Below are 18,700 nucleotides of genomic sequence, written 5' to 3'. Positions count from 1 at the left end.
ACAAAATATCTCTCTACCACTATACAAAAATAAAAAATAGCGTAGTATCTCCTTATATGCGTCAAACTACTGTATCTATTGAGTTTCAAAGCCAAAAAGAGCTCTTAGAAACGAGGGACTCCTTTTCGCGGAGTAATCCATAAGGGGGCATGGCCAACTCTCGCGAGACGAAGTTTCTTTCCCTTCAACCAGTACAACTTATTTTAACTTTTTCACACAGGAGTGGAAAACTATTGGGACAGGAAAGGCCGTTGTGTGCGCTAAAGCAAAAATTTAACTTTTTCGACAAACGAGGCCTGTTGGGGTAAAAGTAGTCCCGGCGGGGGGTTATGACCCCGGGCGTCAGCATCTGGCGCGCAGTTCAGTTTGGCGGTTTCGGGTCTGCAGTTAAACTAACCAAGGGCGTGATGTGGCCGCGAATGAACCGAGCTGCTGAGGAGTTCTACGCTCGTCTCCTGCAGTGAGTTTTAGCCTCTGCTTTTGGTTTGGCTGTTAGGACAGCACTTTTCCCTCGGGGTATCTCGATCCCCGCCCCGAGCCTCTTGTTGCAGCCTTGGGGATTCGCATTTTGTCAGTTTCCAACGGCGCGTTCTGTTGAAGACTCAGTCAGTTTTCTTGGGGTCTGGGAGCTGGGGATAGACTGGGTACCTGCTCCACGGTGGAACTGGCCCTGTGGGGCTTGCTTATAATTCTGTTTAGGAGAAAACAGACGTACGCTGTCACTCGAGGTGAAAGGTGACAAGTTTTCCAAGGGGCGCGTTATTCACTCAGATAATTATGCTCAACTTGTGGTATGTTAGCGGCACCTCCCAGGATAGAGAAAACTAGATGTTGACATGCTTCACCTTTTGAAAGCCGTGCTGGTGTGATTCGTATTGTTATAGTCTATTCAAGATAGTTATCACATGAGCAACAGTTATAATGATAACGTGTTGGTGTGTTGGCTCTTTAAGCCACTTTTGTTTCATTTTATTTTATTCCTATAGTGAAGTACTAGTACCAAAGGGGATTCCACTCAGTTCTGCATTCACCGTAAAAGTCTAATCCAGTAGTTCTCAAATTTGAGCGTGCATCAGAACCACCTGGCAGATTACCAAAACACAGATTGTAGGTCCCACTTCAGGGTTTCTTATTTAGTAGGTTTGAGTGGGGCCAAAGAATTTGCCTTTCTAACAAATTCCAGGTGAAACATGATGCTGGCCTGACAGCACAGCTTGATAACCATTGCTGTAATCTAACCCCTTATTTTCTAAATGCCATACTGTTTCATTGTTTATTTTTATTGCTTTTTTTTCCTGCTTACGAAAGTGGTTATGCTTGTCAGTGTTTTTTCCAACATTATAGAAAGAGCACAAGCTTTTTTAAACTAACAGTGTCTTGGACAGCTTTCAGTATGACAGCCTATAGATCTGTCATTGTTTTTAACTGCTATATAATATTTCATTGTATGGCTATTTTGTGTTTATTTAACCAGTCTCTTGTTGATACAACTTTATTTAGACCTTTTATATTTCCCAATTGTTTTATAGGTGTTAGTCTTTCTCTCCACTTGTAAGCACCAAAAGTCTCTTCTCTTGAATCCCTCACAATGCCTGTGTAGCCACCTGCCTATTGGGAATTTGCAAATAAGACCTCAAAGTCAATATGTGGAAAACCGAATTCATCTTTTCCGTGAAGCCTGACATTTTCCTGAATTCTGCCTCTGAGTTAGTTTCAAGTCCAAGACTGTGACTTCTTTTTTCCATCATCCCCACCCCCACCAGATCTAGCCAGTCCCCAGGTGCCCTTGTTCTCCCTCCCTCCCTCCTGTTTTGTTCACCACCATCACTTCTTTGAAGTGCTACAAGTTATTCACAGCTATCTTCCTGGCCTATGAGTTTCTTGCCTCCACATCAGAAGGTCAGAGAGGTCTTTCCCATTTAAAATCTTGTAGTGAGCTCCTCTTGGCTTATAGAATAAGGTTCAAATCCTATAGCAAAATCTCTTCCTTTGTGCCACCGCAGCACCTCCACTTGCCTCTGTTGGGGCATTCATCACTCGGATTTTGTAACCATTGGATTGCTAGTTGGACTGAGTCAAGACTATGAACCAGGAACCATGCATTTGTTTCCTATCTTGGACATCTAGGAAGAACTGCCGACTGAAGAAAGAAATACGCTGAAAAGTTGAGTTATATTATTTAGGGACCTTAGTGAGGACCAAAGCCTGGGAATTGGCCTCTCAAATAGCTGTGAGGAACTGTTCCAAAGAGGTAAAGGAGGAGCCAGGATATATATATAAGAGTTTTTGCTGAAAACAAACAAAAATTTGAAAAACCCACCAAAAACCTGTGTAGTTGAACATCAAAGGTGTACTGCTAATCACAAAAACAGATGTCTCAGGTTAATGATTTTAGTGCTTTTCTGTTTATGGGAAGATGTAAGAGTCTGGGCTCATTGAACTTACTTTTTTGATAAGCACCTGAACTGTCTAGGGCCAGTGTCCTGTTTTTCTCCCTCCTGAATTCCCCTCAGGGTGCACTGGGCAGCTGCAGTGGCTGATGGCTTGATGGCGGGCAACACTCCGTTGTTTACCAGAATGACAGGCACCATTTTTTTGTCCAGAGTGTCTGCCTATAGTATACATACCCGAGAAATGACTGTTGAATGATTGATTGAATAACATCCCTCAGTTATGCGTCTACAAAAGATAAACATCTATAAGAATAAATCATAATCTTGTCCAAAATGGCCAAAGTGAATCAGTCTCAGCCCTAGCTTTTATTTCAGTGAGTCATAGAGTAGATGAAATAATATATGGTTTCCTGAAACTGTTCCTTTGGGTTCCTTTAGGACTCTTAAGTTTTCTCCTTCAGAGATCAGGCTGATGTGCATTTTGGTATGTGAATAGTTTGTAGTTTACATGCTTTGGGATCAGCTTTCTTGAATAAAATGATAATTATTGAGTATCTTAGAGTTTTGTGCTTACATTTGAGACAGGAAATTGTTTAACATTATTAAATTTACTGATTTTTTGGTAACAGCTTATGAAAACAGGATCAATGCTTCCATTTCAGCCAGTGGAAATCTAAGGCCTGGGACCCTTAAAAAACCTCTCTGTGGTTACACACTGATTCGGTGGCAGATCAGAATCCAGTCATTTTTACTTCCAAAAAGTCATGTAGTGAATTACATTTCCATAGTAACTGGTAGTGTGTTTTAAAAGATACAGGAGGCAGGCAGCCAAATTTCCTGCTGTCTCTTAGAAGCAATTGTACCCAGTTTTGGGCAGCTGTCTATTAATCTCTACCACATCTATTTTTTCTCTTCCCTTGATAACCTAGTACTCTTTTTCTGCCTTTTTCTCTCTTCCCAAGTATACTTTAGGGCTGCCATGAATACTTAGCATTTTGCTTTTCTCTCTGGTGTCATGCAGAGAGAAAGTGATAACTAACTCCAGAGTTTAAATGACAGAATACTGTAGCTTTATTTATTACCTGTGGTTCTTCTGCATTTCAGGGAATTTAATGAGGAGAAGAAAGGAATCTGTAAAGACCCATTTATCTATGAGGTACGAACAGTTTATTTGATTTTTAAACAACTCAATCATCTGAAAATTGTGAGTGTTTACCAGCTGAGTTTATTGAAGTTAATTTACATACAGTAAATTTCACCCTTTTTGAGTAAAGTTCTATGAGTTTTTACAAATGTATTCAGTCATATAACCACCCCTGTAATCCAGAACATTTCTATCGCCTCCAAAAATCTCCTGGTGTCCCTTTATAGTCAACCCTTCTTCCCTGCTCCCAGTCCCTGGCAACCACTAATCTGTTTTCTGTCTTCTGTTTTGCCTTTTCCAGAATGTCATATAAGTGAATCTATATAGTTTGTAGCCTTTGGGGTTTGACTTCTGTCAATGAGTATAATGCATTTGAAATTCAGCTATGTAGTTGTGTGTATGAGTAATGCATCCCTTTTTATTGCTGAACAGTATTCCATTGTATGGATGTACTGCAGTTTGGTTATCCATTCACCAGTTGGTGGACACTTGGATTGTTTCCAATTTTTAAAAAAATTTTTTATTTTATTTTATTTTTCAGGGGGTAGGTAATTAGGTTTATTTCAATGGAGGTACTGGGGCTTGAACCCAGGACCTCGTGCATTCTAAGCATGAGCTCTGCCACTGAGCTATACCCTCCCCCCTGGGTTGTTTCCAATTTTTGATAGTTATGAATAAAGCTGCTATAAACATTCACGGATTTATTAAGCATCCGATATATGCCAAGTGTTCTGTAGGTAAGCTCCCCATAGAACTTAATCCCTTAAAACAATTAGCACGCTAAAATAATTATATTCTAAAAGACAAGCTGAGGAGAAATGGTCTTATATGATAAGGGCTAATACCCATAAAAATAAAATATATAAAAAAACTGTTAAAAATCAATGAAGAAAAAGACAGTCATAACAGAATAGGCAAAGGATACAAACAAGTCATCATGAAAGAAAAATACAAATACTGCTGATCCTTGAATAATGGGGGGGTTAGGGGTGCTGACCCTCCACAGTCAAAAATCTGCACATAACTTACAGTTGGTTCTCCCTTGTGTTCTTCCTTCGTACCCAAGGTTCTACAGCCGTGGATTCAACCAACTGTGGATTGTGTAGTACTATAGTGTTTACTGCTGAAAAGAGTTTGCGTGTAAGTGGACCCACACAGTTCACACCCTTGTTCAAGGGCCAACTGTAGAGTTATGTCTCACTATCTGAATTCTCACTAGCCAAACTCAGGAATCAGGTGTCTCCAGGGAAAGTATTAGCCCCACCCTGCCTGAATTAGTACAGCTTGATGCCTTTACTAGTTTCCCAGGGCTGCTATCACAAAATACCACGAATTGGTTTTCCTAAAACATCGGAAATATATTCTCTCACCGTTCTGGAGACAAGGAGTCTGAGATCAAGGTGGCAGCAGGGCCATGCTCCCGCTGAAACTCTAAGAAAGGATCCTTCCTTTTCTCCTCCTTGCTTCTGTTGATTTCCAGCAGTCTTTGCTATTTCCTGGCTTCCAGAAACACCTGCCTCTGTCAGCACAGGGCATTCTCCCTGGGTGTCTGTGTGTCTAAATCTTACTACTTAGAAGTGCACCAGTCACTGGGTTTAGCACCCCCCTCCCCGATCCAAGTTAATCCTCAACTTACTACACTTACAAAGACCTTGTTTCCAAATACAGTCACATTCAGAGGAACCAGGGGTTAGGACTTCAGCTTATCATTTGGGGGGACATAATGCAACCCACAATGGTACTAAGATTAGATTAACAGCCTTCTTTGCTCTCTGAACTTGGTATCTAAATGCTTCAAGTGGGGAGAAAAATAGGTCAATGGTAGAGGGCATGCTGAGCATGCACGAGGTCCTGGGTTTAATCCCTAATACCTCTGTTAAAAAAATATTTCAATACCCAAACTGAGAAGTTAAAGAGATTCAAATAATGAGAGAGATTTGTCAATAGTAAGCATATTAGGGACTGTTCACCCTCATTAGTAATCAAATAAAAGAAAATTAAAACAATAACAAGATACTGTTTTTTGCTGAGATGGTAAAAATAAGCAGTGAAGATAGAGTGTTGACATGAGTGATGGGGATGCAAATATGTGGTTATGACATATTTGAAAGGCAACTTGACAATATCAACGTGATGTTTAGATATTCATCTTAAATAATTCAAGAATGTCCATTATCAATTGTTTATTACAGCACGTAACTTGAAACTATGCAAGTGTTGAATAATAAGGAATTAATTATATGATGATAGAGCCAGGATACTAGACAGCTTAAGAACATTTAATGGCATGGAAAGAAGTCATGATATGAAATTATTAGAACATTGTATTTTTTATTAAAATCCTATCGAGTTATCGAAATAATAGATACATTTCTATTTAAATAGGTTTATTTGTATGTCTGGAAAAAGATCAGCCAAAACATAACACCAAAAAGTCTTAATAGCAGTAGTGACTGCTCTGGCTAGTAGAATTATAGATGTGTTTCTAAAAATCTCTTTTAGCTGTTTTCAAACTTCTGCAGCAAATGTGTTTCGCAATCAGAATGAAGAAATACGCAGTTCCTATAAACTGATCAAGTTCTAAATTCCGTGGTACAGTCAGAAAAAGGGATAATATTTAGTGAAGTGCTAATTTTGTGGTACCTAACAGTAAATCCAATATGATTAGGAGAAGAGGATGTCAGTGAGATCTTAATCAAAAGAAGGGCTGACAAGGCAGGGTGCACCGTAGGTGGGCCTTGAGGCATGTAGATAAGATACAAGAGCTAGCTTTTTCTCAACATGAAAAACATGGGCAGAGAATAAATGAAAATCTTACTTGCAAAACATGATGTCGTGTTCAGGTTCTCTTTTCCAGTTACTTGCATAGAACTGATCTTTATATATTTAAATATTTATACATACCTATGTGTTTTTCTATAACATTGCTTGACTTTAATCTGCTTTTGATAGGCTGATGTCCAAGTACAGCTGATCAGCAAAGGGCAACCAAACCCTTTGAAAAATATTCTCAATGAAAATGACAGAGTGTTCATCGTGGAAAAAGTGGTAAGTAGTGCTTGGGCTTTGTCATTAATTCTTAATTGTGATTTTTTTTTTAAATTGATTTTTAGTCAGTTTGCAATGCTGTGTCAATTTCTGCTGTACAGCATAATAGTTCAGTCATATATATTCATACATATATTCATTTTCATATTCTTTTTCATTTCAGTTTACCACAAGATATTGAATATAGTGCCCTGTGCTATATACAGTAGTAGTGGTTAATTCTTAATAACCAGATTTTGTTTCTTGGGGATAATCCCAAGTGTACATGTTTTCTGATCAGTGCATTAGTAACAGTAGGTTCTGATTCCTTTAGTAGTAAGTACAGTGCCATCCAATAGAGATACAATGTGAACCATATATAAAAACCATGATTAAAATTTTCCTAGTAGCCTTGTTAAAAAAAAAGAAATGTAATTAATTTTCATACCATAAAATTGACTTCTTGCTTTTGTTGTACATTTCTGTGAATTTTAACACACATGTAGAATCTGGTAATCACCACCATAATCAGGACACAAAAAGTTCCCATCACCCCAAAAAACTCCCTGTCCTATCCCTTTAAAGTCAGGCCCTCTTCTCCCTAACTGTAGTTTTGTCTTTTTAAGAATGTCATGAACGGAATCATACAAAAGTGTAACCTTTTGAGTCTGGTTTCTTCCACTCAGTGTAATAATGCCTTTGAGATTCATTCAGGTTGTATGTGTTTTAGTGGTTCATTTCTTTTCATTGCTGAGTAGTGTTCTGTGATATGTGTGTACCAGCGTTGATTTACCCTTTCATCCTTCGCAGGACATTTGGGTTGTTTTCAGTCTTCAGTGGTCTGTAATGATTACAGAGCTGCTGTAATCATTTCTATGCAGAAATTTTTATAAGCACAAGTTTTCTGAACAGTAAATACCTAAGATTGTGATTGCTGGGTCTGAAATTATGTTTAATAGTGCTTTTTATTTAATCTAAGATATATAGTGTTATCATTTCCCTACTTAATTGGTATAAAAATCATTAATGAGATATTTTAAGTTCTTTTTTTCATACTACATCTTCAAAATCTGTGTGTGTATTTTGCACTTAAATCTCAATTTGATCTGGCCACATTTCAGGTGCTCAGAAGCCACATGTGTCTGGTGGGTGGATAAAAAACTCAATTTACTGTGTTGAACAGCCCAGCATGAACAGCTATGACTCATGAATTTCTACTTTAATTTTTGCTTGTGAAATGTAACAGGAGGGACCGTCTTATTTTTTACGTCACTTTATATTTATAACCCTCAACCTTTGTGTTTTAAATATGGGAACTGTTTTGGCAGAGCAGTAACTGATTTTTACTGAGTGCTGATAATGCTGTCATATTACACAGTTGCTTTGGGGCCAGGACTCATTCTTTGGGTACATTGGTTCCCCAAGTAGTTAGGAACAGGATTTAATAGGGGAGGGTAGATATTCCTTTAGAAGGAACACCTCTGTCTGCTTTAGGACCTGCATTCTGTCTGGACGAGCATTGTGATGAATGAACAGGGAGCTCTTTGTTTTAAATACACATGGAAACGCCTGTCTGAGGAGGGGACCAACTTTATTTGTCTTTTATATTAATGATGCTTATCTATGCCGGACAGATGCTTGGAAAATAATTATAGGCAAATTATGTGGTAGAATTTAGACTTCTGTTATGGGGAGAAGGGAAAGTGTAGAGCAAAAGCTGAAGAAATTAAGATGGTCAGGTGAAGATGAGTTACCTAGGTGAGGGTAAAGATGAGCAGAGAGGATTGGTGGAAATCAGTTGGGATACTAGTGAGAATGCAGCTTGGAGTCGTGAGGAGTTACCAGGACTCACTGAGGCCCTGGCATTTTGTTTTTAATTTTTTTGTTGTTGAGGAGGGAGGTAATTAGGTTTATTTGTTTATTTTTAGAGGAGGTCCTGGGGATTGAACCCAGGACCTCGTGCATGCTGAGCATGCGCTCTACCACTTGAGCTATACCCTCCCCCGCCCCCCAAGGCCCTGGCATCTTGGGATGGGGAACAATTAAAATGGTCTTTATTTCCGCAAAGATCAGTAGAGCTTAAAGCGTGAGTTTCAGGTAGATGGATATCGAAAAGTAGACTGGAAGGAAAAATGACATTTCTTGGATACTTCAGTTCTAGGAACTATTTGGAAATCCAGGCCTGGAAGGGAAAAAAATCTGAAGATCTGGCAGAAGGAACTCAATCTTGAAGAAACATCTGGGGCTGATTCCTATTATGTGTTTACTACTCGAAGAGCTTAATGGATAGGGACTCAAGTTTTGAAGTCAGACTTCCTAGATTCAAATGTTGGCTTTGCCACTAAGCAGCTGTATTATTCTAGTTACTTAACCATCCACTAGCTCGGTTTTCCCATCTGTAAATAATAATAATATCTATCTCAGGGTTTCTATGAAGAAGAAAAAGAAAGCTTAGAACAGTAGCTGGTAAATAGTAATGCTCAGGAAATGTTTATTTGTGTAATTGTTGTTATTGGCAGAGCAGAGCTGTTTAACTGCTTGAACACATGACTGTTGAAACAAAAATGAGAGCTGATAGCCCTAAGAGCAGTAGACTTAAGGAGTCAGGGCTGTGGACCTTCCAGTTTTGGGGAGTGACAAAATCAGGGAGTCTCCCTTGGGTTTCCCTTGGTGTTTTGTTTTCAGCTCATCGTTTTGTACGTGATGGAGCTTTTTCTTTTCCAATGGCATCAGATGCTTCTTTTATCAGTAGCAACTTAGATCAATATCTTTTCATAGGACGGTGGAAATGCTTCTGATGGCAAGATCTGTTGGTACCAAACTGGTTTGTAGCTGTGATTCTTGCCGTAATCCAGTCATTTGTGCTCGTGGGTTTAGAAATCGGTACGTTATGTTCTAGTGTAGTAAAGAGTTGACTGTTAAGTGTCCTTTTACCTCATTAAATAATTAAACATGTTTAAAGCCTTTAGAAAAGGAAGAAGCAAGTCACGCTGAAGAACTACAATCTGAAGAAACTGCTATTTCTGATTTCTCTACTGGTGAAAATGTAGGACCATTTGCTTTACCAGTTGGGAGAGCCAGGTAAGTTTTTTCTTAGTGTAGGGGTGGAAGGTAGGATTTAAATTGAAGTGTTCTTCTTACAAACGTTGGGAAAGAAATATATGTCTGGCCCAGGTCCCTCCCTCCCTTCTTTCCCCTCCTTGTAGATGTGTACCCGTTGCTATAAGGATAGCTCTATGTGGATGTCTCATAGGTGTCCAGCCTGACTGAGATGACAGGTCTTCCCTCTCTCCATCCCCCTATGCTGTTTCCTGTTGTTGCTTTGTAATTGTCCTCTTTATTTCTAATCTGGTTCCTCCCCAGCCTTTTTTCCTCACTGCTGCCAGAGTGATCATAATAAAATGAAAACCTGATTGTGTTGCTTTTCTGCTTAAAAATCCTTCAGTGGTTCTTTTGCCTCAGGATAAAAATCCACATTCCTCATGAGTGACGTCTTATGAGGAACTTTCAACATCGAGTCCGGTGGTCCTCTACCAGGGGTGCCATACCCAGTGGGCATTTGGAAATATGCAAGGGTACTTTTTGAATGTCACAGTGACTGAGGGGAGCTATTGGCCTAGGGGCCATGGATGGTAAGTGTCCTGCAGTGTGTGGGGCTCTCCTGTCCAACGAGGAGTTACCCAACCCAGATGCTGGCAGCCTCCCTGTGAGAAGCCCTTCTGTTTCTGTGCGCTTTGCCAGCTTCACTTCCTGCCCCTCCCCCAGCCCAGCCGTGTGACTTTCCCTCTGCCCAGACCCCCTCGACTCCAAAACCAAAAAAATCTTTGCCATCAAGGAATTCCGGAGGATCTGGTCATGTATACAGTAACATTAGAGAATAATGACTATAATAACAGTGTTCACAAAGTGACTTCCTTCATGGTGGATTTTTTATTGTTTTGCTGGGTAGAAATGCTTTGTAATTAATCAGTCTTTTCTCTCAAGGCTTCTTGATTTTAAGTCATGTTTGGCGTCCCCCCACCCCCCCTTTTTTTTCTTTCCTCTCCCACAACTTGAACATTATTTATTTGTATTGTTTTTCTCCAGCCCATGTTTGTTTGGATTTATCCATCGGCTTATCATTTCTTTGCTCTCCATTTCTTCTTGCATTTCAGACCTTCCTTCTGGGATTATTGTTTCTTTTTTGAAGTTCAGTCCCTTAGAAATGCCTTTCCTGAACATCTGTTGGTAATAAATTTAGTTTTCATCTCTTTGGGGGAAAAAATTTGAAGCCATATTTTGGGGTAACTTTTAATTTTGATACACTTTCAAATTCACAGGAAAGTTAATAGTACAGGAACTTCTGTGGACCCTCAACCAGAGTCAACAGTTATTTACATTTTGCTGTCTTTGCCATGTCATTCTCTCTCTTATTTCTCCTCCTGTCCCTCCCCCACCCCATCTGTGTAAATACCCATACCTCACACGCACGTATTTTAAATGAAATATTGACAATAGGTTGGAACATCATGCTCCTTTACCCCTAAGTGTGTATTTCACTGTGTATTTCCTAAGGACAAGTACATTCTCCTACATAACAGAACAGACACCAAGATCAGGCAATTTAATAGTGTGACAACACTACTACCTAATTCACAGGCTGTTTTCAAATTTCCATCTTACCGTATGCTTACTGGCTTCCACTTTCTCCCAGCCCTCAGCTTTACTGAGATATAATTGGCATACGCTACTTACTGTTTTTCCTTAATCTCTCAGCCTGCATCCACTCCACTGACCCTCTGTCCCTGCCATATCGAACTCCCTGCTTGGCGTGGTTACGGTCCTGTCGCATTCTGTCCCTTTCTTGATCTGCCTGGTGCGCCTTTCTCCCACTTCTGCACTGGGTGAGATATTTATGGTTTTTGCCACTGAATTTCCATATTTTTGTTTCTGGGATACTGTGATATTGTGGTTTGTAATAAGAAACATAATTGGTTTTCGTCCACTGTTTCTGGCACCTAGTTCATAAAACGTTTGGATTTTCCTAAGTTTTGAGAACAATAGAGATGTCTTTTGTTATGTTAATGAGATAACTTTTGGACTGCCCCTAGGTAACCTAAAATTGGGGGCTGGTTGCCAGGGGAACCAACCATGTGACTAGAGGGTTAGAACTTTTAGTCTCACCCCACCATCTAGGGACCAAAGAGGGCCTGGAGGTTGAGCCCAGTCACCAAAGGCAGATGATTTAATCAGTTGTGACTGTAACGAAAACCCAAAAGGAGAGGGTTTGGAGAGCTTCTGGGTGGTGACCATAGGGAGATGCAGGGAGAGTGGCTTGCTAGGAGAGGGCGTGGAAGCTCTGTGCCCTGTCCCCATACCTTGCCCTGTGCATCCCTTCCACCTGTCTGTTCCTAAGTTATATCCTTCTGTAATAAACTGGTAATCTATCAAAATGCTTCTGAGTTCTGTGAGCCACTCTAGCAAATTAATTGAACCCAAGGAGGGGTTGTTGGAACGTCTCATCGATAGCTGGTCAGTCAGAAGCACAGGTGACAGTCTGGACTCAGAACTGGCATCTGAAGTGGGAGGATGGGGGTCAGCCTTTTAGGAGTGAGTGTCTAACCTGGAGGAGTTGATGTCTTCTTTGGGTAAACAGTTCAGAATTGAACTGAACTGTGGGATACCCAGCTAGTGTCAGAGAATTGCTTGGTGTACGGAAAAACCCTACACTTTGGAACAGGGTGTAGAATCTTAGTTGGCGATCAGAAGTACGACCAAGGTCAGAATCGAAGGTAACTCTTCATGGAAAAGAATACTCTTGACTGGTCGACAATCTCTACTTACAATTTATTCTTCCTACTCTTGTTCCCAAGACGGTTAATTGGACTTTATACCATGGCGCACAATCCTAATATGACCCATTTGAAGATGAATCAGCCAGTCACTGCCCTTCCTCCCCTTTGGATAAGATGTGACAGTTCAGATCCTGAAGGTACCTGTTGGCTGGGAGCTGAGCTTCTCACAACCAGTAACAGCGTTACAGGAGTTGTCTTGTATGTGGTCAGCTGTAAAGGTGAGAGCTCACTCTTTTATGAGTGTGTGTATTTATTTCTTTGTGATTTTTTCTGAAACTCGTTATTAAGAGAGAAGTGCACAACAGAACTTATGTTAGCCACCATGAATCTACTCTAGTGTGTAACTGGCAGCATGTAGGAGATATTCTAGAAGCAGATCTCCAAACGTCAGAACAGGAGTTTATGGCTGTTTTGTTTGGGTTTCATCTCATCTATGTGTGGGTATTTTTGGGAAATTTTCACTGAAGGATAAAAAAGTTGAATATAATGGCTATATAATCCTAATCTCATTGTAAACATTTAATTACACTTTTGGTAGTAGCATTGGCCTTTGTTCCACTTTCGTTCTTTTACAAACATTTCCTTCATCTGTGATTTAAAATTTGATTTCAACAATTATTAGTGTTGTGGTACCCTCAAAATTTGAGGGATCATAATTTTTTAGCTTTAATGATGTGATTTTGAATTGTACCTCTAAAGTTTTTTCTTTCATTCATGTCCTGTAGCTGATAAAAATTATTCTATCAATCTTGAAGACCTAAAAAATTCACACAAGAAAAGACATCACTTGTCTGCTGTAAGTGTTTCTCTTCTATTCTTGTTTTCTTCAAACTATTGTCAATCTACCTTCCCAGTTCAAAGGTTTTTCACTCCTAGTATGACTAGAGTTTTCCTGTAGTATCAAAATGTATTTATTGTCATATCAACTAATGACTAAAAATATATCCCTCACCTTTTAGCTTATCTTTGTGATGAAAAAGAATTGTCTTATTTTTCCATTTGAGATAAAAGCATGGCACTTTTTCTTCTTGTGGGAAAAGAATCAAAGTAGCCTTTTTAAAAAAAAATACTGTTTATTCATTTTTTTTAATTTAATTTTTTTTCAGGGGGAGGTAGTTAGGTTTACTTATTTATTTATTTTTAGAGGAGATACTGGGGATTGAACCCAGGACCTCGTGCGTGCTAAGCATGCGCTCTACCACCTGAGCCATACCCTGCGCCCCTCAGAGTAGTTTTGATAATGGGCCTCTGGCCTTGGGGGGGCATAGCTGATGGTCTCCTGGATGTCCTCTTTGCAGGTGACAGCCAGGGGCTTTGCACAGTATGAGCTCTTTAAGTCCACTGCCTTGGATGACACAGTTGCCACATCCCAAACTACCATCACGTTGGACATTTCCTGGAGTCCTGTGGACGAGATTCTCCAGATCCCTCCACTTTCTTCAACGGCAGCTCTGGTAGGACGAACCCTATTTTCTGTTGTGTTTACTCAGACTGGGTTCACTTTTAACCTGCCTGTTGCTGGTGCCGCACACTCCCAGCCCCGCCCGCGTCCCCTCCCCGTCCCTGCCCTCACTGGACAGCCCCGAAACGCTCAGCTTGCCCCTGAGTCTCAGCAGCGCAGCCAGCGGAGGGTTTGCCAGCTGATCTGATCTGTAAGCTATCCACAGTGCTGCAATTACGTAACAAGAATTTTCCAGTGATTAATAAAGTCTTTGGAGTGGGGACTCAAATGGACTCATCAGAGTGACTTACAGTCTCTGCTGTTGAGTGCAAATAATATGGGCAACGCATCAGGGATTGTTACCCTTTTAAGCCCTTTCACCCTATATTTACATTTCTGGGATCCGCCTTAAGAAATTAATCAGAATTAGTAACAAAAATAAATGTACAAAGATATTCAATGCAGTGATAGGGCTGTGTTTCCGAAATATTAAAACAAAACAAAACAAAACTGAATGTCCAGTAGGGAAATGATTAAAATAAATTTCCATGATGAATGGTATATATTTTTTAAAAAACGTGATTTAAAGTATCTTTAATAAATACAGAAATAAATAAAGCATCTTTAATAATGAGAAGAAATGCTTATTACTATGCAAAAAAAAAAAAAAAAAAAGCTTCCAAAAGTACAAAATTGTATGTTCAGTAGGATCTCAACTATGGTTTTTAAAAATGTGTACACAAAGGCCTGGATAGTGTTAGAAGTAGTTCCCTCAGGCCTTATGGATAATAATATTCTTAATACTCTTTTCCTGCAGTAGGAATTTGCATACAACATTTCTTGTTTTCTTTTCTTTCATTCCCCTACCCGCCCCTCCTCCCCCTTTTTTAAGGTTTTAGATTTGTAAAACTTTGACCCCTGGCTAAGACGGCTCACTGTTGCCTTAGTTAGGAGTCTAATGAGCCAGTATTTTGGGGGGCAGGTATTTGTGGTGTGGAGTAATGCCAAGTTTGTCACTGGGTCTTGACACGTATTTATTTGTATTTCTACTCCTTGTCCTCTTGGAAATTCAGTGGGACAGAGCAGGAGAGCATGTGTTCCATGTAGTTACAGCTGTGGTATAGAGAGTGGGGTGTGGTGGCCTGAATTTGGGGTACTGTATTGGGATGGGCAGGGTCTGTGGCATCTCTGGGTAAAGTGTTCTACTTTTTCAATTCAGAGCTTTATGAAATATATTTTTAAATGTGTGGGTAGTTTGAGATGCAAGTAACTGTGACCCTCATGCAGAGAAGGTGGGATTACCAGTGAAAACTGACTTTGGGAACTTTTTAGAACATCAAGGTGGAATCCGGAGAGCCCAGAGGTCCTCTGAATCATCTTCACAGAGAACTGAAATTCCTCCTTGTGAGTATCGTTTCGGAATTTGTTACGTGCATTAAATTCCATGTTTTCATGAAACTATTGGCTAGTATCATTGTTATTTACTTCTGTGTTCTTCAAAATTTGTTCCAAATGTTATGTTCTTGACAATTTGTGCAGTTTGATTTAACTATGTGGTAGTTGTCCTTGCAATTAAAGGGAGCATTCGTTAGCTAGTTAATAGTTAACAGTTCTTCCGCCTTTTCTACTGGAGCGTTTGGGTTTTATTCAAATGATGGAGTCCCCTCTTTCCTGGTGAGTCAGCTGCCAATTTATCCCAAATACGTATATAATCAGCTTGTTAATAACTGGGATTTTGATTGATGCTAGAGATTAATGAGCATGGGTTTTGAGAAATTCATATTTCAGTCATGTTAGCTCCACTCTACAAATAGAATCTCAAAGTGAGTAGGGGAGCTCATTTTAATGCAGTAGAAATTCCAAATGTCTTAGGTTGACGTACAAAGCCAGTTATATCCAGTCCCTGCCCTACTTCGTTCTTTTTTTTTTTTCTTTAAATAGCTCTATTGAAATATAAAGTACATCCCATAAAATTCACTTATTTTAAGTGTACAGGTCAATGGTTTTTAGTGTACTTACAGAGTTGTACAACCATGATCATATTTAATTTTAGAGCATTTTCATCACCCCAAAAAGAAACCCCATTAGCAGTTACCTCCCGCCCCCGACAGCCCCTGGCAGCACTAATCTACCCTCTGTGGTACTTTGTTCCTTTTTATTAGCAAATAACATTCCAGGATATTGATATACTGCATTTTGGTTATCCATTCATCGGTTGATGGACATTTCAGTTGTTTCTAGTTTTTGGCTTTTTACAAACAATGCTGCCATGAATAGTCATGTAATAAGTTTTTATGTGACATATGTTTACATATCTCTTGGGGGGAGTTGCTGGATCATATGGTAACTCAACGTTTAACCTGTAGAGGAACTGCCAAACAGTACCTTTTCCAAAGTGACTGCATTATTTTACGTTCCCACCAGCAGCGTATGAGGGCTCCAGTTTCTCTGTATGCTCGCCGATGCTTGGTACTGTCTTTTCTGTTGTTATGGCCATCCTAGTGGGGATGATGTGGTACCTCATTACGGTTTTGATGTGCATTTTCCTGATGGCTCATGACATTGACCATCTTTTCATATTCTTATCAGCTCCTACTTATCTTACTTATTACTTATTTCTTTACACTCAATCTCGCGCCCTGCTTTGCCATATTGTGCTCTCTGCTTGTGTAGCTCCAGTCCCTCACACTGTCACCTTCTGATGTGTGTGTGTGCCTTGATCTGCCTAGTGTGCCCTTCTGCTGTCTCTTTGCTGGGTTAGCATCTGTGACATCTTCCCCGCTTCCATCAAATTATTTCCCACTTGAGTAGAGGGCTCTTCCCTCAAATTCAGTATGTCCAAAATAAAACTTGAAATCCTCTCCAGACTAAATCCGTTTAAAAAGACCCCCATTTCTTTCTGTGATTTCACCATTCCTTCAATTTCCCAGGCTAGAAACCTTATATTTTACTTCAGTAAGAACAGCCTCTGCCACCACCACTAACTACCCCAGCTAGGAGCTGCCACTCTGCTGTGCGCCCAGCATGTGGTGCTAGATAGTTCGGTGCTTTTGCCTAAGCTGTCAGCAGCGGGTAAGTGGAAGAGCTGGTTTCAAGCTCATTCAAATACATGCCTGTCTGTCTGTCTGATTTGAAAGTCCATGCTTTGCTATAATCTCCCTTATATAAAGTCATAGAGTCTTAGCTGTGCACATGGCCATAGTCTCTCCAGGTTCAATCCCCTGCATTTTTTTAAATGGGTAGGATGTTTCCTTTTGACTTATTCCTCATATATTTCTGTCTGTCTGTCTCTCTTTATCTCTCTGCTTCTCAAATATACTGTTCTTGTTTTTTCTTTTGAGGTTTTCCTCCCTGTGCCTGTCATAGTTAACGCCCCTACCAACTCCCTCCTGGACCACACTAATGATCCTTCATTATTTCTCAACAGGGACTCACACTCAGCATCTTGGGCGGAATCATCCCTTGTGCTTTGAGTCCATTGTACGCGTTGCAAGATGTTTAGCATCCTTAGCTCCCACCCATCTAAATGCCTGAAGTGCACCTGTACACACAGTCCTTGTGACACCAAAAATTATCTTCACATTTTCCCAAAGACCCCCCTGGGAGAGGAGGAGGATCTCACTTCTTTTGAGAAACGTTGTACTTTCTCTTTTCCTTAGAATCTATCCCGGGTATTTCTGACAGAGGAATTCTTAGCTGCTTGATCATGTCATTTTCCTGCCAAAACCCAACAATGGCTGTTGTCTTCCATGTGAAATAACAAAACCTTTTTAAGTTTTAAGATCACTTAATCTTAGGGGCTCCTGTCCAACCCCTATTCCTTGTAATCTTACTTATTTTTTTTATAAGTTGGATCCTTGTGGTCCCGTTTCCCACTGTTGCCTGCGTGTTTTCTGCAGCCTGGTTGGAATCATCCCACCCTCTTCATCTTACTCCCTACTCTTTCTCTGCTCTGTAGCCAGTGGTCCCCACATTTGAGTTGAGCTGGTGAGCTGACGTTTCGCATTGTTCCTCTGGCTCTTTCGGCCTGTGTTGACCTCTTTCCTTACTTCAGTTTAGATATTATACATGTAGGCATACACGTACATGTTACTTTTATGTAAGCTTCCATTCAGTCTCACATTTGTCATTGCCCAGGTATTTCATCTGTATTATCAGTCTTTAACCAAAATTAGGAGCATCTTCAAAGCAGGCTTATTGCTCTTGTATCCTCGGTAGCATCTGTGCGCACGTAATGAGAGTTCGCAACACCATCCTTGGCATCAGGCTGCTGGGTATGTGTCCTGGCACTGTCAGTTACTGTGTGACCTTCAGCAAGTTAATTAACCTCTCTTAGGCTCAATAAAATGGGAGTAATGTAGTATCTGCCTCATAGGGGTTTTGTGGGGATTGAATAACATACTGCATTGTGAAACAATTAGAACAGTTCCCAGCATCTGATTAAACGTGCAAGAAATATAGCGACTAATATTATTGAATACGTCTTACTGATTAAGCTATATCTTCTGCTAACAAGTTTTGGGTTTTTCTTTTTTTTTTTTTTTTTTTTTTAAATTTCTTACAGGTTTTGGCTGATGGTTTGAGGACTGGTGTAACTGAATGGCTTGAGCCCCTGGAAACAAAATCTGCTGTTGAACTTGTGCAGGAATTTCTAAATGGTGTTTGTTTTCCTAACTCACACTTGGTTTTTTTGGTTTATTTTTCTTAATTGATGATTTAAACTTGCTGTTTAATTATAAGTTGTCCCTTTAGGCTTGGTATGCTTTTCGGTTGGGATAGAGATAAAGCTATGAGGTCTGTCATGGTGAGAGGGACAGCTTTTGTTCTAAATTGCTAACGATAAAGTAATTTTAAGAATTAA

At 40.0% G+C, this 18,700-nt stretch overlaps 1 protein-coding gene and 1 non-coding gene across 3 annotated transcripts in view; one reads left to right on the top strand and one right to left on the bottom strand.

Moving 5' to 3' along the window:
- The first annotated feature begins 177 nt into the window (after positions 1-177).
- The window catches only part of ZWILCH (zwilch kinetochore protein), a 36,967-nt gene continuing 18,444 nt past the window's right edge, over positions 178-18,700 (top strand). Inside the window, exons 1-9 of one of the 2 annotated variants that reach the window (XM_014558674.2) lie at positions 178-460; positions 3,498-3,549; positions 6,490-6,585; positions 9,527-9,645; positions 12,417-12,616; positions 13,124-13,194; positions 13,697-13,852; positions 15,172-15,243; positions 18,404-18,497. In XM_014558674.2, the coding sequence (XP_014414160.2) occupies positions 330-460; positions 3,498-3,549; positions 6,490-6,585; positions 9,527-9,645; positions 12,417-12,616; positions 13,124-13,194; positions 13,697-13,852; positions 15,172-15,243; positions 18,404-18,497 (991 nt within the window). In that variant the 5' untranslated portion in view covers positions 178-329. Of the gene's footprint in view, positions 461-3,497; positions 3,550-4,658; positions 4,678-6,489; positions 6,586-9,526; positions 9,646-12,416; positions 12,617-13,123; positions 13,195-13,696; positions 13,853-15,171; positions 15,244-18,403; positions 18,498-18,700 lie in introns of those variants that run through there. The other variant, XM_032480903.1, reaches the window with a different exon arrangement.
- TRNAS-AGA lies at positions 4,105-4,176 on the bottom strand. The gene has a single exon. It is a non-coding gene; the product is annotated as a tRNA-Ser (tRNA).

Source organism: Camelus ferus, chromosome 6 (genome assembly GCF_009834535.1).
Source record: "Camelus ferus isolate YT-003-E chromosome 6, BCGSAC_Cfer_1.0, whole genome shotgun sequence".
NCBI classification, from domain to species: domain Eukaryota; kingdom Metazoa; phylum Chordata; class Mammalia; order Artiodactyla; family Camelidae; genus Camelus; species Camelus ferus.
Note: the sequence above shows the minus strand (reverse complement) of the source record. Positions and strands in the feature narration are given on the sequence as shown.